The sequence below is a fragment of the Periplaneta americana genome, chromosome 8 (assembly GCF_040183065.1).
Source record: "Periplaneta americana isolate PAMFEO1 chromosome 8, P.americana_PAMFEO1_priV1, whole genome shotgun sequence".
NCBI lineage: Eukaryota > Metazoa > Arthropoda > Insecta > Blattodea > Blattidae > Periplaneta > Periplaneta americana.
Window position 1 is genome coordinate 6,391,277 of NC_091124.1, and position 27,165 is coordinate 6,418,441.

At 37.5% G+C, this 27,165-nt stretch overlaps 1 protein-coding gene across 4 annotated transcripts in view; it reads left to right on the forward strand.

The window, feature by feature from the left end:
* The window catches only part of LOC138704428 (quinone oxidoreductase-like), a 29,796-nt gene extending 9,989 nt beyond the window's left edge, over positions 1 to 19,807 (forward strand). For all 4 annotated transcript variants that reach the window (XM_069832296.1, XM_069832294.1, XM_069832298.1 and 1 more), the window contains 3 exons: positions 4,880 to 4,975; positions 5,332 to 5,513; positions 13,668 to 19,807. In XM_069832296.1, coding sequence (XP_069688397.1) covers positions 4,880 to 4,975; positions 5,332 to 5,493 — 258 coding nt within the window. In that variant the 3' untranslated portion in view covers positions 5,494 to 5,513; positions 13,668 to 19,807. The remainder of the gene's footprint in view (positions 1 to 4,879; positions 4,976 to 5,331; positions 5,514 to 13,667) is intronic.
* Positions 19,808 to 27,165: the final 7,358 nt, after the last annotated feature.

Consider the following 27,165-nt stretch of genomic DNA (forward strand, 5'->3'; position numbering starts at 1 on the left):
CAGGTCGATGGCATTTAAGTGTGCTTAAATGCGACAGGCTCATGTCAGTAGATTTACTGGCATGTAAAAGAACTCCTGCGGGACAAAATTCCAGCACATCCGGCGACGCTGATATAACCTCGGCTGTTGCAAGCTTCGTTAAATAAAACATAACATTAACATCAACATTCAAGAGATAAATGTTATGGGTGGGTGGCATGGTAGGCCTGCTGCTCTTGTTGCTGTGTTTGATGAAAATGAACAGAAAAAATTATACAGAATATAAAGGAATCATTTTATATGAATCGAAAGAGGAGAATTGGGAGGACAAATTTAAAAGGTACGCAAAACGCATCCTTGCAAGGGGTTCGGGGCTGCAAGAAACTAAATATGTGAGCTCCAAGCCTGTTGGCCACTAATCTCACTCCGGGTTACGCTGCTCCACTGAAGGAGCTCTAGAAAATTTTGAAGGCGAAAACCGAAATTGGACGTAACCTCTTAGGTACCAGATATGCGAGGGGGACAGAAATGTGATCAAAGTGATCACGGAACGGGACGAGGTGGAGATGGCTGGTGTAAATCTGCACATTGAAATGAACTGTGTTATTTCGCAGTGCAGGAGGAGTCGAGAAGACTCTGTCGTCTGTTGTTCGATGACAAGGCAGGTGAAGACCGCCAGGAGAGATGCCGTGAATTCTGAATCTCCAAATTGAAAGGTTCCCTGTCCTTTCGCATTGCAACTACATGAGTGATCTTGCACATGTATTTCGTAATTTTATAATCTCTGAACTAGGGCATTACGTCGTTTGTTAGAAAAAAGGGGGAATTTATGGGGAGGGCATATAGGTCCGTGGCCCATTTCTCTTGGGGCTCATCCCGACATTTTTAGGAAAACCACGGGAATACCTTAGGCAGGATGAGTTGTCTCAATATAAGAGACTAGCCAATTTGGTTTTTAGGTAGGAGGTCGATTGATTTATGAATTTATGATAGATGTAATTATTAATTAATTTAGAGTAATTAAAGGGGTCGTGGGGATATGAATGCAGGTCCATGGCCCATTTCTTTTAGGGCTCATCCCGACATTTGACATATCCTACATGGACATGTGCATTGCAGTGGCGTAGCCTGGTTTTCAGACTGCGGTATGTAACCCAGTTAATATAGTTTGAAAATGGAATTTCCCATATCTGTATCCAGCATAGCGTACATACCGAATACAATTACCATGTAGTATAAACACTGCATATATCTTCCTTGCTAATACAAATTTACAAGTATATTACGTACCTAGTAAAACATCGACAAATAATAGACACACTGAAAAGTGTTTTAATAAACTTAGTTTAGGACTATGCAGTAAAAATAAAATTAATAAACTCACTTTTACTATCCTTGGAGCTCTTTTTACTTGGTTATATAACCACGTTGTATCAACTACGAGGTTATTTAGCGTTGATGAAGTTGGTGATAGTGAAATGATATTTGGCGAGATGAGGCCGAGGATTCGTCGTAGATTACCTGACATTTACCTTACGGTTGGGGAAAACCTCGGAAAAATCCCAACCAGGTAATCAGCGCAAGCGGGAATCGAACCCACGCCTGATTGCAACTCTGGATCGGCAAGCATGCACCTTAGCCGACCGAGTTACGCCGGTGGCTCTCCTTGGAGTTTCCCCGAACATTTTTAGTCGTTTTTTCAAATATTATATGGCTACAAAAATAGTTATGTTTCTTGGCTGCCTTATAAATATTATTTAAATCTTAATAGCCATTGGTATTTCAAACGGCCTTTTCATTAGAAAAGAGAAGACAAGACCAGTAAAAACAGTTTGTTTAAAGTCTTACAACCTCACAGCCACGACTCACTTTCATAAATCTTTATATTAAAATGTCTTACACACTTTTTTATGTTCGTAGTGATATTCAGTACTGGTTTTGAAGGGCCTGCTTTAATTACGTCTTCTTTTTCACAGAACGTTAAAGTCTGGAAGCTCCTTACCTTCAATTTGTCGATTATACAACAATTTGTTTCCATATTTGATGCATTGCGACAATGAACACGAGACAATTTCCCTTTCACTCACTGCGTGATCTCTTGGATGTATATTGTCAGCGTACATATCTTGAGCCCATAAGCGTGTAACACAAAGATCTTAACCTAAATAATTTATTTCAACACTAAACAATTAAGCTTTCAAAACAGTCTTCAGTGTTCACAAATGAAAAGAGTAACATTTTGGAACAAATAACTCACTCATCATTCTTTATAAGTCACTGGAAATAATATTATAACACAAGCATGACTATATGACAATATGTATTATAACGCTATAAATCCCCGGGGTCACGAGCATGCTCACTGCACGAGTTTCCGCGGGCTGACGACAGATGTCGTTGAGACGTTGCGAAGTGTTTTTAAACATCAAGCGGGCCGTGCCCATAGAGTTACAGTATAATGCTTACTAATGGTCGCGCCTTCTGTTCAAGATGATTAAAACATAGTGCGAATTCAAAATCAAACATTCTGGGAAAACTTGATCTGTCCGAAAACGATTATATGTTACAATATTATAATTCATAATTCAGAGTCACCTTGAAGGAAATTACAGGGTATGTAACATCTCCCACATCCATGGACGCTACGCCCTGGTGCAGTGACATCTTGAAGACTCCTTCACAGTTTCTCAGTGAACTCACATTCTCTGTTCTCTACGATGAAACTGGTGCTACCCTAAAGGAATCAGACACCTGTGTACTATTTTAATGAAGATGTTGTGAATGCAGACCGCATGTACTTCAGTGTAGCATCCTGAACAAGGATAGACAAGAGGCAAAGACGTCTCCAGCTGTGTTGGGAAGCTAAAAACTAGGCCTCTGGCATTGGAAAGAAAAAAAAGGAAGAAGAAAAAGAAAACTCTGTCTTATTATATTATAGTTATATATTTAATGTTTATTGGTAACTACTTCATATTCTCGTCAGTTATTTTAAAATGCCGTCCCTGAAAGTTCCAGGATAATATGAATAATTTAGAGGGAAAAATTGTTCCAGGGCCTGGTATCGAACCCGGGACCTTTGGTTAAACGTACCAACACTCTACCAACTGAGCTACCCGGGAACTCTATCAGACACCGATCCAATTTTTCCCTCTATATCCACATACCCGGCCCCGGAACAATTTTTCCCTCGAAATTATTCAGATTAACTTTACAGGAAAGCTTGATTTGCACCACAGAATTATGATCACTTTAGCTGTTATTTAACTTGCTGAGGCCTGTTCCACCATTAAACTCTTCACTTCACCCTGCAATGTGCGCTTTTCTTTGCAGTTTCTGTTCCACCGATGCACAAAGTGAAAGGGAAAAGAAGCAAAGTCATATACTGAAAAGTGAATGGAATTTTTGCAGCATTCATTACATAATACACTTACTTACTTACAAATGGCTTTTAAGGAACCCGGAGGTTCATTGCCACCCTCACACAAGCCCGCCAGCGGTCCCTATCCTGTGCAAGATCAATCCAGTCTCCATCATCATACCCCACCTCCCTCAAATCCATTTTAATATTATCCTCCCATCTACGTCTCGGCCTCCCTAAAGGTCTTTTTCCCTCCGGTCTCCCAACTAACACTCTATATGCATTTCTGGATTCGTCCATACGTGCTACATGCCCTGCCCATCTCAAACGTCTGGATTTAATGTTCCTAATTATGTCAGGTGAAGAATACAATGCGTGCAGTTCTGTGTTGTGTAACTTTCTCCATTCTCCTGTAACTTCATCCCGCTTAGCCCCAAATATTTTCCTAAGCACCTTATTCTCAAACACCCTGAACCTATATTCCTCTCTCAGAGTGAGAGTCCAAGTTTCACAACCATAAAGAACAACCGGTAATATGACTGTTTTATAAATTCTAACTTTCAGATTTTTTGACAGCAGACTGGATGATAAGAGCTTCTCAACCGAATAATAACACGCGTTTCCCATATTTATTCTGCGTTTAATTTCCTCCCGAGTGTCATTTTTATTTGTTACTGTTGCTCTAAGATATTTGAATTTTTCCACCTCTTCGAAGGATAAATCTCCAATTTTTATATTTCCATTTCGTACAATATTCTGGTCACGAGACATAATCACATACTTTGTCTTTTCGGGATTTACTTACATAATACACAACTTAACATATTCCTGGTCTCTCCATTTTTCTTTTAGATTCACCCAAACTATGCAGGATATCCACTCTGATTTGTTTGAATGTTTTGTGTTGAGTGTCAGACCTAGATTTTGCAAAGTTGATGCAGAATAATTCAGTATTAAATTTGGATTGTGTTAAGTTTACCTTATTTTTAATTTGTCGCATTTTTGACATAGTTTTGACATTTTTCTCTTGTTTCATATTCATATCTTTATTTATAGTTGTCTGTGAGATGTTTTATTTTTATGTTTATTATTTTTTTTGTCACCATGTACGGTTACATAATATACTGGGTCCGCACCTGTGGAGTAACGGTCAGTGCATCTGGCCGCGAAACCAGGTGGCCCGGGTTCGAATCCTGGTCGGAGCAAGTTATCTGGTTGAGGTTTTTTCCGAGGTTTTCCCTCAACCCAATACGAGCAAATGCTGGGTAACTTTCGGTGCTGGACCCCGGACTCATTTCACCGGCATTATCACCTTCATCTCATTCAGATGCTAAATAACCTAAGATGTTGGTACAGCGTCGTAAAATAACCCAATAAAAAAAATAATAATAAAATAATATACTTGGAGCCATTGTAAAACAGTTTTCTTGTTGAAACTCTATACAACAAATCAACCTTAAAATAGTCAAGCAATGTTATTTTTACCATGTGAATTGAGTAAGTTAACAGTTTTATATACAAAGGTGTTACCATTCTTTTCAGGTGGTTGGTTGTCGTGGAACTGTAGAGCTGAACCCTCGTTCCCTTATGTTAAGAGAAGGAAGCATAATTGGTGTCATGCTTGGAGGTGCTACCAAGGTTAGTTGGTGTAATCAAAACCAACCGTCTCTGAATTGTTAAAATTTTCAGGATACTAAAAAAAAACGTATAAAATCTAAATAATCGGACTTAGAATTATAGTTATTTACAAACTGCTTTGTGATGAATGTGACAGAATACCAACGTTATATCTTTATAATGAGTTGGAATATTTAAATTTCAAAAATGGCCGGTTTTGCACCAAACGAAAGAAACTCAAGCAAAGAAAAAGTACAAAAAATGCTTTATTTTAAAGTAAACTGAAAATAATTCAATACCGTGTAAACAGATGTGTGTTGTATTTACTCAAAAGAACTACAGTTAAACATTGATGACATTGATGTTTATGGTTGTAGGAGGATCTGAAGAAAACAGCCGAAGTGATTCTGAAGGGTATCGACCAGGGCTGGGTGAATCCGATTGTCGCACGGGAATACACGCTGGAGGAAGCCGCACAAGCACACCACGATATCATTTACAACAGTGGCGCCAGGGGCAAGCTGGTCTTCAGGCTGTAGTCAGCAATGACTGCATCCAGGTTTCTGAAATTTACTCTTCTCAGGCTATCTGATAACTGTAGCTAGGATTTATATGTTCTGAAAGTTAAAAATGACACCTATTATAGTTGGATGGATGTGGTGTGGGTTATTTATTTATTTATTTATTTATTTATTTATTTATTTGATATTTGTTTATTTGTTTCTTTGTTTCTTTGTTTGTTTATTTGTTTATTTATTTATTTATTTATTTATGTATGTATCTATATATCTATATCTATATCTATCTATCTATCTATCTGTCTGTCTGTCTGTCTGTCTGTCTGTCTGTCTGTCTGTCTGTCTGTCCGTCCGTCCGTCCGTCCGTCCGTCCGTCCGTCCGTCCGTCCGTCCATCCATCCACCCACCCACCCACCCACCGATCTATCTATTTATTCTGGTGTAGTTAAGGCTATCAGGCCTTCTCTTCCACAACACCAGGAATACAAATACAATAATAGAAATAAACAGAGAAAAAAAAATACACTATATACAAAGTAAAGCCACACAAAAATATGCACAGGTTGCAGTCACACAAACTTTAAATGAGTGATTAAGTATCATAATTAATTGTATCCTAACTAATTAACTAACATAAACAAGAAACTTGCAATTTTAATCTAGATTAAAAAAGAAAAAGAAAAAAAGAACACATCAATACTTCTAGCAATAACTAAAAACATTAACTAAGACAAAATTTTCCAATTTAATTTTGAATTGTGATAAAGTCCGGCAGTCCCTGACGTCATTAGGTAACGAATTCCAGAGGCGAGGTATTTCTACAGCATAGGAAGATGAGTATAAAGACGTTCTATGATGAGGGATAGAAAGAAGTGCTTGATGTCGGTTTCGAAGAGTTGTAAGAAATTGAAAGCGCGATAACAGATAATTCGGAGTAGAAGTATGCATGATTCTAAACAGAAGCGACAGTGAATGTATTGTTCTTCGTTCCTTCAGACGCACCCATGAAAGTAACTGGAGGGAAGGCTTTTTATGGTCAAATTTACGAGTATTGCAGATGAATCGTATGCACACATTATGAACACGATGTAGTCTGTCAGCCAAGAGTGAACTTTCATTAGTTAGCAAGGAATCACAATAATCAAAATGGGGCATTACAAATATCTGAATAAGATTCTTTTTAGACTAAGTGGTAGAAATTCTTTCATGTGGAACAAGGAGTGAAGTTGAGAAAATATTTTTTTTTCAAGTGTGTGTTACTTGAGTGTTCCAATTTAGATCGCTATCCATAAAAATGGCAAGATTTTTGGCCTGGTTCAGAAGACTATGAAATGTAAAATAGAGAACTCAGTCACAATGCATGCTGATTTGTAAGTGACAGGAGGGTTAAAGACCATTTGGGAAATACTGAATGACAAGAATGGAGACATGGCTTGTATGTTTATAAACTATACTGAGTAACAATATAACTTTTAATTCATACAAATCCAATCTCTGGCTATATTATTCAAAATTCAGTGTAACTACTCTGCATACAACTTAAACACCATTCCATGATGTAAACCAGAGATGGGCATCGTGCCTCACTTGAGAATTTGTGCCTCACTGACCTTCACAGAGCTTATCGCTCTGAGTGACATCTTCACAGTCCCCGTTCCTCCCTCACGCCAGAGGCGTATACTGGTTAAAGGGTTTGGGATACCGCTGACCCTATTATTACACAAAATATATCTAACAATTACTTTAATTTTAATTACTATGGTAAAACTAATAATACAAAATTATTACATTATGTTATATTATAAACTTTTTCTTTTGTAATTTCCTTGGGCTACCACCGGTAGCCCGCAAAATACGCCCCTGCCTCACGCAGCTCCTAGGCGTGGGCAGGTTCTATATTAGTTTCATAAGCAATATCAGTCGTGGCATAATGGCATTATCAAAGCAGTGTGTACACGTTAGAAAACGATTATTTCATGAGAAATGGGAGAAAGAGTTTTTTTGCTGTTTAGAAGGGGAGAACATACGATGTATGTTATGCTCGAAAATCCTATTAGGCATTAATAAATTTAATATACGACATTACTCTGTATGTTATATATTATGTCTGATTTCTTCTTACTTGTTGTTTACATTTTATTATTATTATCTTATTCAGTTTTTTGTGTACTTTGTAAATTTGTAGTGTTTCTATAACGCAGTTTTTACTCCTGGTTGAGTGTTAGAGAAGGCCTTATGGCCTTAACTCTGCCAGGTTAAATAAATCATTATTATTATTATTATTATTATTATTATTATTATTATTATTATTATTATTATTATTATGTCATAAAGAACATGCTGAATTAGAAGGTAAGACAAATTAAATGTTATTTTTCGTACTATTCCAAAGAAAATTTATGATCTTAACATTTGCATGGTATACTAAATACGACATTATACCTTAACTCTCAACTGGTATCTATGGGTCAAGTCCACACCTGTGGAGTAACGGTCAGCATGTCTGGCTGTGAAACCAGGTGGCCCGGGTTCGGTTCTCGGTCGGGGCAAGTTACTTGGTTGAGGTTTTTTCCGGGGTTTTCCCTCAACCCAATGTGAGCAAATGCTGGGTAACTTTCGGTGCTGGACCCCGGACTCATTTCACCGGCATTATCACCTTCATCTCATTCAGACGCTAAATAACCTAAGCTGTTGATAAAGCGTCGTAAAATAACCTCTATGGGTCAATATAGACCCATATGGCTAGACATCCTTACATATATTTAAAAAGCAATACCAGTTGAGGGTTAAACACGTTGCATTAAAAGGTACGAGGAATTAAATGTTGTTTGTACTTATTATTTCCAAAAGAAATTTATGAAAAAAAAATATCAAATGTGCGTAGAAAACGAAATATGATTTTCTGAAATTATTTTAGGTCGAGAACATGCAAATCACTTAAGTAATCTTGATAAACACCAGAATATTCAAGAAAATAAACGTAGACAACGTGATGGAATATTATTGGCTAGTTACGCAATTTCTCGCCTGTGATTTAAATCAATTCAGCGACGGAGAAACAGTAAAGAGGTTTATGATTAAAGCTGCCGAATTAATTTGCCAAATTGAATAAAAGTTTTCGAGTCTCTCACGTTAACCAAGCGCTTTCCTAATAATTCGCCACTGACCGCCTTAGCGATTACGATAAGGTGACGCAGGTCACAGCAGTTTATATTTCCCATCCTACTCTGCAGTCTCCTCTTCTAGTAAACAAACTATTTCAAATCGAGTGCCTCACGTAACCGAAAGTTGTGCCCATGTATGGTGTAAACAGTTATTGAAAGATTTTTTTAGTGAAAACAGAAACGTGAAAATTTAATCTAAATTAATAAAAATAATAATATTCACCTCATTTAAATCATCACTAAGTATTAAACAATATAGTTCATCTGTTTTATTTCCTGGCTTCTAAGCAGACACGTTATGTGTTCCCCTTACACACCTCATGCTGCGTGCTGACTGGCATTACAAGACAGTTGGACTCACTCAGTCTCTCTGGAGTGTCGACGTCCTTTCCGGGTCTTGTAGTCAGTAGTCAGTATGAGCGAGAATTTGTGTTGTGGTTGTGTGATTGGAATAAATGCTTCTTGGTCTACTGTCTCACAACGGCAGATGTTTATGTTTCTCATATACAGTGCAGTACTTGTAAATTGTGCAACAAAATGAAATCAAGGATCACTAGAGTGGGCATCATAGGATAGTAGTTAAGTATAACATTTGGGTTGCATTAAAAAAGTATTGATTATTCAATCTATCTTAAATAAGAAGCAATAATTGCAATCAGTTTCGACCTGATATTTAGATAAATATTATCCTTATTTTTAACTGAAACCAAAAGGAGGTATATTAATTGCAGAGCATTTTGCATGTGTCATACATCTTAGCTGTTCTACAAAGCATAATCGTGCTGGAAAATTGAGATAGATTGGAATTGTAGAAGACGAGAAGCTTAGGAGGGGCCATGTTTTGATTCAGGAAGTCCTAAACAATATAGCAACACTTCATGCTAATGGTTATAATATATTTTACATTGGGGTTAATACAATACAGGGGCAAATGAGAGACTATAGCTTTGGATAGCATATGTATAGTACAACGTACTCCAAAATGAAACGCTGATACCCCAGATTGGGTTGTTCAGGGATCGGGTTGGTAGCCCATCCTAGTAAAACCTTGTTACCCATATTATTCAGAAGCTAAATACCCGAAATAATGAAACACTTAAATCAGTCAGGGAAAGAGAAGTCAAGTTAAAGAACATTTCAGAAGAAAAATGGTTAAAATATTTTCGGAGGTTCATTGCCGCCCTCACATAAGCCCGCCATCGATCCCTGTCCTCAGCAAGATTAATCCAGTCCCTACACCATCATATCCCACCTCCTTCAAATCCATTTTTATATTATCCTCCCATCTATGTCTCAGCTTTCCCAATGGTCTTTTTCCTTCCGGCCTCCCAACTAACACTCTATATGCCTTTCTGGATTCGCCTATACGTGCTACATGCCCTGCCCATCTCAGACGTTTAGATTTAATGTTCCTAATTATGTCAGGTGAAGAATACAATGCGTGCAGTTCTGTGTTGTGTAACCTTCTCCATTCTCCTGTAACGTCATCCCTCTTAGCTCCAAATATTTTCGTAAGCACCTTATTCTCTAACACCCTTAGCATCTGTTCGTCTCTCAATGTGGTTTCATACAAAAAAAAAAATAGAAAATTGGAAATAAATTATTATAAAAGAGGCAAACGATTTAGTACTAACATAAAAAATAAAAGCACTAGGAAATGACGAAATAAATGTAGAATTATTTAAATATGCATAGAAAAGTCAAAACTAGATTCTTAAATATCCTAAATATTTGCTTATGTACACTTAACGTCAAAAAAGAATGGGCCGACTCTTGGTCGATGGAAATGCTAAGTTTATCGCGCAGTTTGCTGTGTTGTCTCTTCATTGAAAGTCATCAGTCTATAATGTAATCAACCTTACGAGCTGTGTTGGCGCAATGGTAAGATGTCTGACATCTATATCAGAGGTTGTGAGTTCGCCTCCTGGTACGGTTAAGTTATATTTTTATTTTGGTTTTTAATTAAAAGACCTTTAGGGAGGCCAAGACGTAGATGGGAAGAAAATATTAAAATGGATTTGAGGGAGGTGGGATTTGATGATAGAGACTGGATTAATCTTGCTCAGGATAGGGACCAATGGCAGGCTTATGTGAGGGCGGCAGTGAACCTCCGGGTTCCTTAAAAGCCAGTAAGTAAGTATTAATTTATTAGTTTAAATGAGAAATGGCATTTGTTCATAAACTTCGTTATGCCTGCCTTGTAAACATATTATTGCCCATCATCTGCGGGCTATTAATAGGCGAGACCTGGCCTGCATAAACAAAAATACTTTTTTCACATCCCAAAAGACTGGACGCATATCAAACATAAATATATAATTACATAAACCAAAAACAATCAATTTGTTGAAATATTAACAAAAAGAGGCTTGTGGTGGGGACTAGTATCTCGTCCACAAACCACCTGCGTCAACAACTGGCCTCATTGTGCGCTGCATGGAGTCCACAAGATTATGGAACAGGTGTAAATTCATGGCCACCTCCTCCCACGCATCTAGAACTCTGTCCCACAATTGGTCAGCTGTCCAAACGAGTGGTTGTTCTGCCCAATTAGAGCGTAGGATCCGTTTGACTGTAGCCCAAAAATTTTCAATCGAATTCATTCATATCTGGTGATTTTGGAGGCCAGTCGACCAAGTCGACATCAGGCCTCCTCATAAACCATCTTTGAATCCGGTTGATGGTGTATCAGGTGGTTATCCTGTTGGAAGAAAAGTGTTCCTTCAGATATTGTTTTCGGACAGAAGGGATCGTTGCATTTGCCAAAATGTGTTCGTAGACTTATGCCATAAACCGACCATGGATGCATTCCAGAAGTCCTGCCCCATCATATGACATCTACCCCAACACGCGACCCGACCTGTTAAGCAGTTAAGCCGTCTCATGAAGCGTTCATCGTATCGGTGGCCATCCATATGATAAACTAGGGCAGAACCATTATTGCTACTGGAGATAATTACCTCGTCGAAGAAAATGACATTTCTCCAATCTTGTCGGAGAGTAGCATACGTTAGACGGTCCATGGCATGCTCTATCATGAAATGTTCTCTACTCACAGCTCGACAACACTGTATGCCATGCTGTCTAAAATGTCTCCTCACTACCATCTTGAGCTGAGAGGCAGTTCTAAAGGGATGGTTCTCAACTTCTCTCAATAACATGGCGTCCTGTGTGGCCGACCAGGAATGGGACGATTTACAGTTTCACCATCTTTATAAAAAATTAGCCCACCGCTTAGCAGTTGACAATGGGTCTCCAATCTTTCTGGCCATCATCGACGCAGAATAACCTACTCGAACCAAGGCAATGACTTGTTGATGGAGTTGTTGTCTCTCTGCCATCTTCAAGCATAATGACGAGACAGAACGTTTTATTAACATACAGGAGTATTGCTTGGAAAAGAGAGGGAAGTTTATTATTTATTAGAGTTTGGGCTTATTCTGAGAGATGTCGCCACATAAATATAGCTTTGCAAGACATATATGATGGCAAATTTGTAATTAAAAAAAGAAGATTGGGGGAGATTCGAACCTGGAGCTACTACTATTAACTCGTTCAATAGACCAGTGCCGTAATGACAGACACTACTGAGATTGAATAATTTCAAGAGAAAAATTGTTCCGGGGCCGGGTATCGATCTCGGGACCTCTGGTTGAATGTACCAGCGCTCTGCCAACTGAGCTACCCGGGAACTCTACCCGACACCGTCTCAACCTTTCCCTTTATATCCACACAACTCGCGTGGGCTGACGAAATGCCAGAGACCCACATCGAGTGCACACAATCTCTGTGTGACTTGGAATTGCGGTTTTTTGTTAACGTACACAGTGACGTATATATTATGCAAATGTAGTCTTTCAGGTGAAGCTCCCTCTAAAGCAGATTTTGAATAATTTCAAGGGAAAAATCTGCTTTACAGGGAGCTTCACCTGAAAGACTAGATTTGCATACTACTGAGACTATTGATATCATTTCAGCATATTACTTGCTTTTCCTGTTCATATTCGCTTCGGTTGATTTTGTATTTATCAATTTTATTATTATTTCACCCTTCAGAGTCCCTGATGGATCTAGAATCAACCTTCCATTCGATTTTATTACATATTTTAGACTCTTAAAGAAAATACAGCAAATTTAAATGGTTTATTTATGTGTTATCTGGTGAACTACGGCTTTGATGAGACGTGCATGCGCAATGTTATGTATTTGGAACTTAAAAATTGCTGGTGGCCCATTCTTTTTGCCATTAACGGTCTTGCTAATAAAAACTCTATATACAGGCATTTAACTGTCTTATACTTATACAATGAATGACTCGTTTATAAGTCGTGTGTAAATTCCTTACTAATAATCACTACATACATCATGTATAACAGTATAACTGTTACACAGCTACGTCATAGTTTCGTCATTACTTCATTACGAAAGGTAATAGAAAATCTGAGGTTCTCTATTGCATCCGGTAGAGCACTCTAGTGTGCCGTGTAAAGTATCGATAGTACAACTGGCTCTGATCGATTACCACACTATATATTGGTCAAAGAGTACAAGCTACAGCAATATTATTCTAATTATTCTGTGCTCTTTGGTTCGTTCTTCTGTGGTTACAAGGCAACCATCATCATAAAATGACAGACGATACGAACAGCTGTTAGAGGGGCGGCCATTTTTTCTCCATATGCAACGCTTAAACAAGGGGTTTCGTGTATATAACTACTGCAAAGCAATTCCCATTGTATAGTTACAGATTATTTAGACATCCATCGCATAAGCATGGTTTATTAGTAACGTTTTCTGTCCCAACTCTGCATAAGTCTCGTATAAAAACTATACACGGTTTATTAGTAAGACCGTAAGTGTACACAAATATCCATAATATAGTCATAAGTACAAAGGTAATGCCTTCTGAATATAGGATATAAATTGTTTGATCAAATTTTAACTAAACGATTAAATAGAAATTCTGAAGTTCTTGTAAGTGAATAAGACGAAGTTAGCTGGGTAGATCCTGTACAGATTGTTTCATTTCAGGTGCAGGTTGCTGATTGGCTATTGTAAATTCTTTTCTTCGTTATATTCAGTTCGTGGTGCGAGTGAAGGTCACCATGGCAGATACAAGGCAGGTATTTGATATTTATGTAATCCCATGATTTTTTATTGTGTATCATTGTACTCTCGATTTTATTTCCTGTGCATCTTTATGGCTGAAATTTTATATTATATTTGCTTTAGGATGTAGTGTATTGTTTTGTACTGAGAGTGTAGTTTGGAACATTTTTGATCACTGTTTTATCTGTACGCATTTTTGCTTCACCAGACCATTGTAGAAAATGAAAGTATGGTGTGAGAGAAATGGTAGTATGTATACATTTCAGGGTAAGAGGTACTAAACTAGATAACTGTTGTTCCAGAGTAGTTTATAGGAATTAGAAGGAGTGAACAGACTTTTCCTTATCGGTGAAAAGAGCTTCATAGAATCAGGCGTTCTGCCTACCTCCATCTGCCTCTTGATTCCGGATACAATGTAGCTTACAGACTTAGTTGTGCTTGCCCTCTTCATGTCTAAGCCCTTGACTTGTACATTGTATGTACAAATACGTTCATTCACAGCAAGTGTGGTTGTGCGAACAGTGTTACCTCACATGGAGTTTGTTACAGTGTAGCCTATTAGCTAAAATGCCATTTCAGTCTTTCCGCAGTGTGGAAATGCGAAACAATAACTGAAACTGAAAATACTTGGCAAAAATGTTTTGCAGAAGGTGGGGATAATCTGGGAGCTGAAAAACATGTCGTTCTCATGAAGTAACCACAGTCTACTATATACAGTCACGAAGCTAGGGATGATTTTTTGCAAATCTCGCGATAGTTGCTAGCCGCTTGGAGCGCTGTGAGTACTAGGAACAATAGACTGTGCCACTGCCATCGTGATCTAATACAGGCCGTAAGGCAGACCGTGTGACTCCCTTAACCCAATCAGGAAGGGCGGCGGTTCAACCATATAAATTAGTTGGAATGCATAAACACTAACATATGTTTCTCTAAAATGTAGTGTAATTCCATTAATAAAATTTAAAACAATGATTATGAGACACTTCAGACATAATTCACTTGCGAGTTAAGATGTAATATTATTTATGGTGTGAAAATTACGTTGTTCGTATGTGTAATACTTGCCTTATTTCGATTAAATAGTGCGAAAATTTTGTACATTCATTTATGCACGATTCAATAGTTTTCAATTGCACCGCACGGATATTTAGATATGTTGAAATTATAAGTTATGTTTACTGTACCAGTTGCCCCTTTCAGTCTAAATTTAGTGATCTCCAATGCCTTGCCATTCATATAAAAATTAGGCCTATAGGTTATGTTTACTATATTTAACTTATATTCCTAAATTCGCAATCATACTTTATAATTAAGCATAATGTCACGTATGATACCCTGGACATTCAATTTTAATACTCCAATTGAGTACTGAATTATTGTATTTATCTACTACTTAAGAGACGAAGTAACACAAATGTACGTACACTAATTTCATAGGAGTGGTATGGTAAATGTTTTGTCTAAAATTAAGGAAGGTAGATGTGCTAAATTGAAATCACAATATAAATTCTTTTTTATTAAACCTCAAAATAGCTTCCATTCTAAACTTGAAATGTTGACGCGAACAGATTATGTTAACATGTAAAATTCTCTTCACATTGAAATAACACAGTTTTGTAATTATTTCTGCAACATATTATGCAACAAGAAGTAAACGGAACTTATGGACACATTACACTAAATAAAACTTAGCAATGATACGCAATAAAGTTATAATATAATAATTCAATGAGCTCCATACACTGAAATAGAAAACCCGAACAAACATTACGGCCTGGTCTAGATCGAAAAGGCATTGATTGTGCCGTATTTCGCTTTGTTGTGAAAAGCTATGTAAACTGTGAAATGTTCGTTATCGGTTGTAATAACTGTAAATGGCTAAAATACAAGAATTTGAATAATAATATGGGACAAGGAGACGTTTGTAGTACTACAAATTGTAAGAAAAAGAGGTCAGAGTTATCCTTCTTCCGAAAGATCCAGGAAGGTGAGTTTATAGAATATAATATATACTTTATGAAAATAATCCTTATGTATTTCATATTTCAATAGTGGAAGGAAGGTGTTAATTTTTCAAAAGAACACGATATCGAAAGTACAATACATTTTATGGTCTGCTAGGGAAAGAGTCTGTGATGAGGCGATAGTAGCGATCCTGGTGGTGAGCGACTATCTGTGAATGCATATTTCAATGGTCTATGTTTGCATATTTAATAAGTATTGAGCTTCGTGACTACCCAGTATATATATTAGACTGTGAGGTAACATTGTTCACACAACATTCTGAAATATTGACATTGCAAGTGCAGTGGAGCTGGTGGACTGCCTCATATCTATGTTGAAGTTTGTCCACTTCTTCTTCTCCTTCATTAAATATGGAGACAGAGTGTGCTGCTTGAACTGGTCCTATTTATTATTAATTTTGCCCATATCTCTTGTTGAAATATTGGGGGCGATGAGAATTACGATGACATTGAAGAGGATTGTGACACCATAATGACAGTAATGGTTATTATGTTGTTGATATGATGATATGAAGACTGCAACTTGGAGTTCTTGTGTCCAGCATAAACACCAAAAGTTATATTTTTGCATTTGAGTGCCGCGCCAGCCCCCACTGCTTCCAGACCACTCAGCTTACTGAGTTAAAGGCCAGCACGTGATATAAGTATCTCCCTGCGTCCTTACAGCTTCATCTCTATTATATCCAGAAAGTAAGTTCTTGTTGGTTGTGAATGAATGAAATGTCATATGTATGCCGAAAATGACTCGGCGCACTCGGTGACTAAGCACCAAGAAAGAATGTAACCATGTGTCATACGAAACTTGTGACGGATGTCATTTAATTCATTTACAAACAAACAGATCTTCTGAAAGCGCCTCATGTAACTGTATTACTTCATGTGAGAGGCGTACATGGCCTTGAGCGTGAAGGTCGCAGATTTTGTAATATAATAATACATTTTGTATATAATAATCTTTGTCAAAACAAACACTGCAGAAGAGCCAGATGTGTGTCAGTCTGGCGACTGGATGTGTGTGCGAGAGTGACACAAGTACATGCCTACATAGTGTGTTCACGGCTACAAGACTGCAGTACTGTGTCTGAAGTTCATGTAGACGTCACTATTCTTTGCAGAGCACAGACAAGGGACGTCGGTGTAGTGCGGCTTTCTTATTCTCTCTTCGCAATCCCTACTTAAACGGAAGAGAGTTGCAGTACAGAAGAATGAGGTATGGGTGAATATTCTGAAATGGGTAAATGTATGTCCCGGTTGATTTAAGGAGTTTCTTGAAAATGTTAACTGATTACTATTGCGTTTAATTAACTAACTCTCACATGTTTTAGTTGGAAACAAAGTATAAAAGGATTAATTTTAAAATTTATAATTAAAAAATAACGTTCAAACATCAAAATGTAACTATGGTCCCTATGTCCCCAACTACATATGTTTTACTAAGTTTTTCTCGGAATGTCTCGATTTGATTTTATTTCCTCGGCCAAGATTATAAAAATAAATAGTTAAAATAGTTTTGGAAGACAGGAATTGTTGTTTGTTTAATTCTGAAAGGACACAACTTTAACGTAAAGTTTGTCCCCAAAAATTTCGTAACGCTGGTCTCTCGAAATAAAAGAGCTACACAAAAGACAATTTTGCTTCATGTGGTAAATTTTAACGGTTGGTAGTGATGAGAGGTCAACATGGCGCCAGTTCAAAAACTTTTCGTCCATTATCGTAATTTATTTTATTGAAAAATACAAAAATCATCACTGATGACTGAATGTTATGTTTTCTATTGGTAACACCGGTCCCAGGTGGCATTAAATATAGTTTGTATATACTAAACTTTCGTAGTATATGCAAAATATTACAATGTTTGTCGATTAAAAAATCTAACCTCCATGATATTTTTAGCGATTTATTTTGTCAGAACTATTGCGGAAATTATACTAATTTGTAACAACGTCCCTGTAATGTCCGTCCCTTTATTGTGGGACGCTGTTTCATTTAACATAAATTATTAAATACTGGTGGATAAAGTAACTTCGAATATTATTTCATGTGATTGTGTATAGGAAAGAAAAAAAAAAGTCTGATGATGAAAGTAGGAAATATGAAAGGGAAAAGATACGTAGGCAGAGGGCAAATATGACTGAAGAGGAGTTGCAGAAAAAAAGGGACTATGGCAAAGAATATAAAAAAAAAGAAAGAAAATAGCAGATATGACTGATCGTGAAAAAAGAAATGTTCGAAGACAAGTGAAATCTGAAGTACAGAAGTTTAGAATATACCTTAAACAATGGGCTGTAAGGGAAAGATAACAACAATCCCTTGGCTTTTTTTTTTTTAAATTAGAAAATCTCACATAAATTTTTTTAAGCTCAACTGATACTGATAATCGGAGCAAATGTAACCAATGTGAGAAAAAAGTATAGAATTTAATATAATATATTTTTTCCAGCTTTGTTATTCATATTTGCCCATTTCAGAATATTCACCCGTATACAGAATCATTTGTGATGCTGCGTCTTTTCTTCACAAATTAACATAACGAGAAATATCGGAATAAATTTATTAGTACGTAAGATTTACAATTAAAATCAAGAAATTGAACCCAGCATTAGGCAACTGTACTTGCTGAGGCTTTCACGTTAAAATTTCCATTTTGTTTCCAAAATTTAAAACAAAACACAAATTATTTACTTGCACTTTCAATTTAACAACATTCTCGAACACTGATGTCATGGCAAGCTTCACTTTCGTTTTCTCAGTAATTTGTTTACAAAAGTTATTGTTGTATTTGGGGTTACCTAAATGGGTGTTCTAGTTGTAATTTCTAAATGACCTCATTTGTGTTTCTAATGAGCAGTGGCATAGCGTCAATGTAAGGTAGAAAGCCCAGCTTCCCCAGTTAATAATAATTTCATACTAAACCTTCAGTCTATGGACAAAATTATTTATTAATTTTAATAGAATTTATATTTACGCCTTAAATATTGTGATGCGGCAGCTCAGGATGATTTGTGATGCAGCAGTAAACAAGAAACCTGCACACAACAGTTTCCAAGCAGACTGGTTTCTTACACTCATTCTTCTGTGTAACCCACCCCGCAGATTTTCCATCCCTTTCTAACTAAACTATCCTTGTCGCAAGGCTCGCAAGAAGCTAGCTTTGACATTGATAACAAGTAGTTTCCGAGTTATCCCTTTTCGTCAGTTGAAGTGTTAGTATGCATTGTGGCTGATATAATAAATAATCAGTGAAACAACAGTTCCTGACACTAATTTACTTGAATTTTTAGGACAATTCTGTTATCAAGACTGACTTACGAACAAAAGTGTGATGTAAAAAACAAATGACCGACTCCCTTGCTGTCAACGAAGGACACAACCAAAAGACAGACGCATACTTACGTAGTGTATCTATTGACTGTTAATATTGTGATTCCTCTAACTATGACAGGGAATGAGCCAGTGTTATACATATACGTATATATTTGTTAGAGATATGTGTAAACCGTGAAATCATATTTTACTACGTACCATTTGAGGTGTTGCCTTACTGGTGTTACTTACGATGTTCCAACCAATCTTCGACTGCTGACTTGACATTGACTACTATTTATTTTAAGACTGTATTTTTGTAATACGTTTTCTCATATTGCATGAAAGACAACTTGAATTAGCTTCCCCTGCTCAAAATTTCATGCTACGCCACTGCTAATGAGTGAAGTTATATCCCCCTCCCCCCAAATGATGTATTGCTTTTGCTTTCGGTATTTACAACAATATTGGAAGTGCAATATTTTCAAAATTGTAATGTTATTAATTACCTTACTACCGCGGCCAATTGCCTCGATTTATTTCAGACTGTCTGTGCCACACTTTGTCTGATGTTTGTTCTGGAAAGAATGCTGGCATCTGCATTCTTAACCTAATTTAATTTATAGCTGACAGAAGAGCAGCATGTGATGAACTGTATACGTTTGTGAAATTCCAGGCATGTGTAAGGAAATAAATGAACATCAAATACACAATTCATTAATCAGTTTTATATTACCCCACGTGTTTGATTGCACCCAGACTTCCAACCCAGTGTGTCTCAGCACATGTGATTGTTTTTCTTTCCCTCATCCTCCCCATGTGTTCTACATCTTCATATTATATTCTATTCAGGAATTGCGCGTTGTGCCCTTCTTACACGAGATGTATTTAGGTCCTCAAGAGTTGATACCTTGCACTTGTTCTTGTACCGGAAATGCGCAAATGATGGACAACAGCATGTGAAGGAGTTTTGTCCGAACATCGCACGCTATTACCTGGAAATTTGAGAAGTTAATAAAATCTTATACTTGGAATTGGAAGAGTCTTATCTGAAGTATGTTTAGCAGAATTATCTTGCATTTATGATGATCACACATCCTGTTTTGACTGGGACAGTCATGGTTGTTGTATTTTTGTCCTGTTTGCATTTGAGGTTAATTTAAAGCACCGTTTTTGTACAAGAATGATGTCAACATGATTACAACACTATGAGTGAGTAATTCATTCAGTGTTTATAGTCGCCAGATGTTTTGATCCGTAAAGCTGCACTCGTGATATGTTAGTTTTCAACATTTCCCTAATTTATTTACAGAAAATGAATGAAGAGAGTTCTTGCACAGATCTGTACTTGATACAGTGTTACATTATCTGTGAGAAAGGGAAGGAAGAAGCTTTCTACCTGCACGGGATTCGCGTTTTATTTTAATTGGTAGCTTCAAGTCAAATTTTGATTTCCAAGTTGCGTATTTGATTCTATACTAAATTTTAATCAGTTTAAACATTGTGAGATGATGTCCAGTGGGGTTGGGTTGCCACAAAGGAGACAGGTTTGCCAACAGGTTACGTAGACCAATTTACTGACAGTAGGAGACTGGTCTACACTACAGATGAGATGAGATGAGATGAGATGAGATGAGATGAGATGAGATGAGATGAGATGAGATGAGATGAGATGAGATGAGATGAGATGAGATGAGATGAGATGAGATGAGATGAGATGAGATGAGATGAGATGAGATGAGATGAGATGAGATGAGATGAGATGAGATGAGATGAGATGAGATGAGATGAGATGAGATGAGATGAGATGAGATGAGATGAGATGAGATGAGATGAGATGAGATGAGATGAGATGAGATGAGATGAGATGAGATGAGATGAGATGAGATGAGATGAGATGAGATGAGATGAGATGAGATGAGATGAGATGAGATGAGATGAGATGAGATGAGATGAGATGAGATGAGATGAGATGAGATGAGATGAGATGAGATGAGATGAGATGAGATGAGATGAGATGAGATGAGATGAGATGAGATGAGATGAGATGAGATGAGATGAGATGAGATGAGATGAGATGAGATGAGATGAGATGAGATGAGATGAGATGAGATGAGATGAGATGAGATGAGATGAGATGAGATGAGATGAGATGAGATGAGATGAGATGAGATGAGATGAGATGAGATGAGATGAGATGAGATGAGATGAGATGAGATGAGATGAGATGAGATGAGATGAGATGAGATGAGATGAGATGAGATGAGATGAGATGAGATGAGATGAGATGAGATGAGATGAGATGAGATGAGATGAGATGAGATGAGATGAGATGAGATGAGATGAGATGAGATGAGATGAGATGAGATGAGATGAGATGAGATGAGATGAGATGAGATGAGATGAGATGAGATGAGATGAGATGAGATGAGATGAGATGAGATGAGATGAGATGAGATGAGATGAGATGAGATGAGATGAGATGAGATGAGATGAGATGAGATGAGATGAGATGAGATGAGATGAGATGAGATGAGATGAGATGAGATGAGATGAGATGAGATGAGATGAGATGAGATGAGATGAGATGAGATGAGATGAGATGAGATGAGATGAGATGAGATGAGATGAGATGAGATGAGATGAGATGAGATGAGATGAGATGAGATGAGATGAGATGAGATGAGATGAGATGAGATGAGATGAGATGAGATGAGATGAGATGAGATGAGATGAGATGAGATGAGATGAGATGAGATGAGATGAGATGAGATGAGATGAGATGAGATGAGATGAGATGAGATGAGATGAGATGAGATGAGATGAGATGAGATGAGATGAGATGAGATGAGATGAGATGAGATGAGATGAGATGAGATGAGATGAGATGAGATGAGATGAGATGAGATGAGATGAGATGAGATGAGATGAGATGAGATGAGATGAGATGAGATGAGATGAGATGAGATGAGATGAGATGAGATGAGATGAGATGAGATGAGATGAGATGAGATGAGATGAGATGAGATGAGATGAGATGAGATGAGATGAGATGAGATGAGATGAGATGAGATGAGATGAGATGAGATGAGATGAGATGAGATGAGATGAGATGAGATGAGATGAGATGAGATGAGATGAGATGAGATGAGATGAGATGAGATGAGATGAGATGAGATGAGATGAGATGAGATGAGATGAGATGAGATGAGATGAGATGAGATGAGATGAGATGAGATGAGATGAGATGAGATGAGATGAGATGAGATGAGATGAGATGAGATGAGATGAGATGAGATGAGATGAGATGAGATGAGATGAGATGAGATGAGATGAGATGAGATGAGATGAGATGAGATGAGATGAGATGAGATGAGATGAGATGAGATGAGATGAGATGAGATGAGATGAGATGAGATGAGATGAGATGAGATGAGATGAGATGAGATGAGATGAGATGAGATGAGATGAGATGAGATGAGATGAGATGAGATGAGATGAGATGAGATGAGATGAGATGAGATGAGATGAGATGAGATGAGATGAGATGAGATGAGATGAGATGAGATGAGATGAGATGAGATGAGATGAGATGAGATGAGATGAGATGAGATGAGATGAGATGAGATGAGATGAGATGAGATGAGATGAGATGAGATGAGATGAGATGAGATGAGATGAGATGAGATGAGATGAGATGAGATGAGATGAGATGAGATGAGATGAGATGAGATGAGATGAGATGAGATGAGATGAGATGAGATGAGATGAGATGAGATGAGATGAGATGAGATGAGATGAGATGAGATGAGATGAGATGAGATGAGATGAGATGAGATGAGATGAGATGAGATGAGATGAGATGAGATGAGATGAGATGAGATGAGATGAGATGAGATGAGATGAGATGAGATGAGATGAGATGAGATGAGATGAGATGAGATGAGATGAGATGAGATGAGATGAGATGAGATGAGATGATGAACCAAAGAAAACCCCTGTGTTACCTGGATCGCGGAATTGCCCAACACAAGTCAGGATTATCAATCCAGTGCTCTAGGCACTGGACCACTGTGGCAGCACTTGCCATAATATTGACGTCAATCCTCCAGATTAAAGAAGATTGATTCTCCATTCTTATCACAGATGTTGAGGAAGGATTTGTTTAAAAGTTTATAAATAATCCTACAGTAACATTTTAATTTTAGGAGAAATCTTTGTTAGTGTTAAATTAGGATTTATGTAAAGAATTATTAGTCGAAACTATGTCAATGTATCATAAATTAGGCCATGCGCTTTGCATGGATTCTTGAAGTTTTACTGTGATATGAACACCTTGTTCCTATTTTGAGGAAGGCACTGTTTGCAGCAAGGGGAGGTTTTCATTTTCATTTACATATATCTTAGAATGCTCATAAAGCATTTATACAATGATTACATGGGATACATTTTTCAGTATCAAATTTGAATGAAATGCTTTTTGCAATTAAAAAGATGGTACTTTATTTACGCAATATAGACACGTCATTACTTACGTTTTCCTTTATAAGAAACACATTTGAAGATAGCAGTGCTAGACATTAGTCACAAACGCAGCTGTTACTAAGATGCAGGCCAGCTCTGAAAGGCAGTTTCTGCCATTGGTGCATTTTTAAGTTCTCTGCAAAACCTCTTGTATAGATTAAATGAAACTCAGATTCAAGGGCAGGCATACAAGCTATAATTTCACAACACACTATAAAAGGACCTAAATTCAGGATTGTAAGAGAATGATCTGATACCTAACTAAATTACAAAAGAAAGAAATATTGCTTACATTGTATTCCTTCTCATTGTGATATAAATGGAAATGAAACAGCAGACGTGAAAGGGTACTGAAGTTTACAGCCATCTGATAACAGACTTCCATTTTATTCTGTAAAGCAACTAATCAAAAGTAAATTCAGATCTGCCCAAAAACAACAAGATTTGGATTGAGCAAAAGGTAAAACCTGGGAAATTTTATTGACTAACCCCAAAATAATCCTGCAAGGTCCACGTTGCGATGTTCAGGGTGATAGCAGGTCATGATTGTTTGGTAAGCCACTGCACAGGATGGGATACGCCTGTGTGTTGTGTGACGCAAGGACACATTGCTGGAGTCCAAGATGGCAGATGACTGGGCACTGGACAAACAACAACAGCTGCATTTACTGTGGAATGTAACAATGTTGCAGCTTAGCAATTGCTCGATTTCTTACTAGCTGGCTTATTGCGGAGACGAAGATAATGTGTGTGTGTATTTAATGCCTACCCACTCCACTTCCGTGATTCGAGTTGCGCATATTGCGGATAGGTGGCAGGATTGTGTCCCATTTTCAAGTTGCACACCACTTTGGCAGGCCACATTATGCTTGATGTGTATCTGTGACGAGTTACGTCGTGTACTAGGTGAGTGTAAGTGTACGTGTAGCGTAGGGAATGAGTGAGGATGATGATGAAGGTAAGAAAGAGAGAAGGGGAAACCCAGTGCCAGCACGTAGCCTACTCCTGTCAAACAGCACCAAGGGGGCCGCCAGGTTTAACGTCCCCATCCGACGGATGAATCGCTATCAACAGTGACATATGCCTTCTCTTCATATGCACTGCGGAGTGATTTGGGATTTAACCCAGGCATATTGTGCACAGTCTAGTGATTAGAAGTTGTGCACCGCCATCTGTCCTAGTCCCGAGGAGGAAATTTTAAATGAACATTTCTGACCCCGCTGAGAATCGAACCCATATTGGCTAGTCTGGAGGCAGACGCTGTATTTGTATATCCTGGAGGCATACAGTTAACACAGCCTTGTTCACTATACTTGGCAGCGGTAGTGGTGGTGGCGGGGCGGCGGCGGTGGTGGTGGTGGCGGCAGTAGCAGTGGCAGTGACAGGAGGGTGTATAGTACCTTATTAAGAGATAAATGTTTGAAAATTAAGCTAAATTGCTTACAACATAGTAACCTTTGAGTAACAGAACTGAATATCTAGGGAACTGAGTATGTAAACAAATTTCATTTAAGATAAATCAACTTTGTACAGTATGTTGGGAACACTGCTTAAGGCATAATAACTACTGGCGTAGCCCCCGCTTGTTATCTGGTTAGTTTTCCCCCAACCGAAGCTTTATCTCTCGGAATCTAGCCGAATGCCGTCTGCTGTCACCAACTCGATAGACATTAGATAACCAAGAAGTTGTTACATTTTAGTAAATAAGACATTTAGAAGAAAAATGATACAGTTTCGAAATTAATTTTATTTTTAAATTTAATAAATGGAAAATGTTACTTACAGCTGTACCTCGCACTGATACTGGTATTTATAACAGTATAGGACTCTGAGAAAACTCCCTATAAACACTGTGCCAGGCCTTCCCCTGAGGACAACACGCTACTTGAAATACAAAAAAAAAAAAAAATTAAATAAAAAAAAATAATCCAGTTCCTTGGAAGTTTGCTGGGAATCGAAGTCGGGATCCCTAGATTTCGTAGATACGCTACTTCTGTTTCGTTAGAAATCATATTGTATTGTATTGTATTTATTAACATTCCATGGTATTCATACATTGCTTACAGCTAGAATATGGAACAAGTCAAAAAACTTAATACTATTATAAAATCTTAATTTATAGTCACAGTCTAGATGAAATATATACAGACGAGATTTACAATATAGTCTACTAGTACAACAGAAATGATGATTTTGTTTAAACAAAAGCCGCCCTAAATAAGGGTTCGATAGATCGGCCTACTAATCAATTCATAAAGAATAATAAGTAAACAAAACAATTTTGTGACACTTGGAAAGAAAAAGAAAAAATTCAATTTCATGAAGTGTTATTGAATGTCATGAATTCACCTACATATTTAATATGATTTTCATTTGCTCCATTGCTAATAACTTAGTTTAAAATATACTCGTATCATGTGCATTGAAATAGTGTAGAAAACGTAACAGTTCGGAGTTTGCATTGACTCCAGTTTAGTATAGAGCCTTAGCTACCATCATACGGTAGCCATGACAATTCTTCCCAAACAAACGAAATGTGAAATTATACCACAGTCTAGTATATACAGTCACGAAGCTCAATACGTAGTAAATATGCAAACATTAGATAGTTGCTCACCACTAGAATCGCTAATATCGCCTCATTACAGACAATGCGAAATAGAACCGGCACAGTCTATTGTTTCTAGCACCCTCAAAACTCATGCTTCGTGACTGTATATAGTAGACTGTAATAATATTTTCAATGGAAGCGTCGTGATGTCCCTAATTTTCTCCATTCAAAAGCTATGAGTATAAAACTTGATCGAACTTTTTCTCCTCGTGATTTATTTCCATCTATTAATTTAAACATTTTCATTTTTAATTTCAATGAAGAATTTTTGTTATCGTTTTGTGTCGAGCGACACGTGTAGAGATTAGGCCTACTTCAGTTGTCTTGTAAAGTAAAGATCGAAAAACAGTTTTTTTTTTTTTGTTTTTTTTTTTTTTTTTTTTTTTTTTTGTGAGCTTCGTCATGATGACCTAACCTCCGCATTGCAGCGCTTCTCGCTGGAATCCTGTTTCGTGCCACACATTCTTCCCACAAGCGGGATGACAACTGTGTGGTACTTCCGAAACTCTCTGCATGCTCATGTCGTCTTGCTGATGGCCCGATCTTTATTTTGCCTTGTAGTAACTTACCTCTGACCATTTTCACTGTTGTCTTTGAAAAATTGTAACTACTCTGGACGGACAAAAACATTTCGTATTACGCTTGAAAAATTATGGTTTATTTAACGACGCTCGCAACTGCAGAGATTATATCAGTGTCGTAAGTGTGCCGGAATTTTGTCCCTCAGGATTCTTTTACATGGCAGTAAATCTACTGACATGAACTTGTCGCATTTAAGCACACTTAAATACCATCGACCATGGCCGGGATCGAACCCGCAACCTCGAGCACAGAAGGCCAGCGCTGTACCGACTGCGCTACCCAGGCCGACGTATTACGCTTAACTTCCTCGAAATTTTGTAATGGTTACTTATAGAATGTGCCGAGGATTAATTTGTAAGGGATATGGCGTCGACCA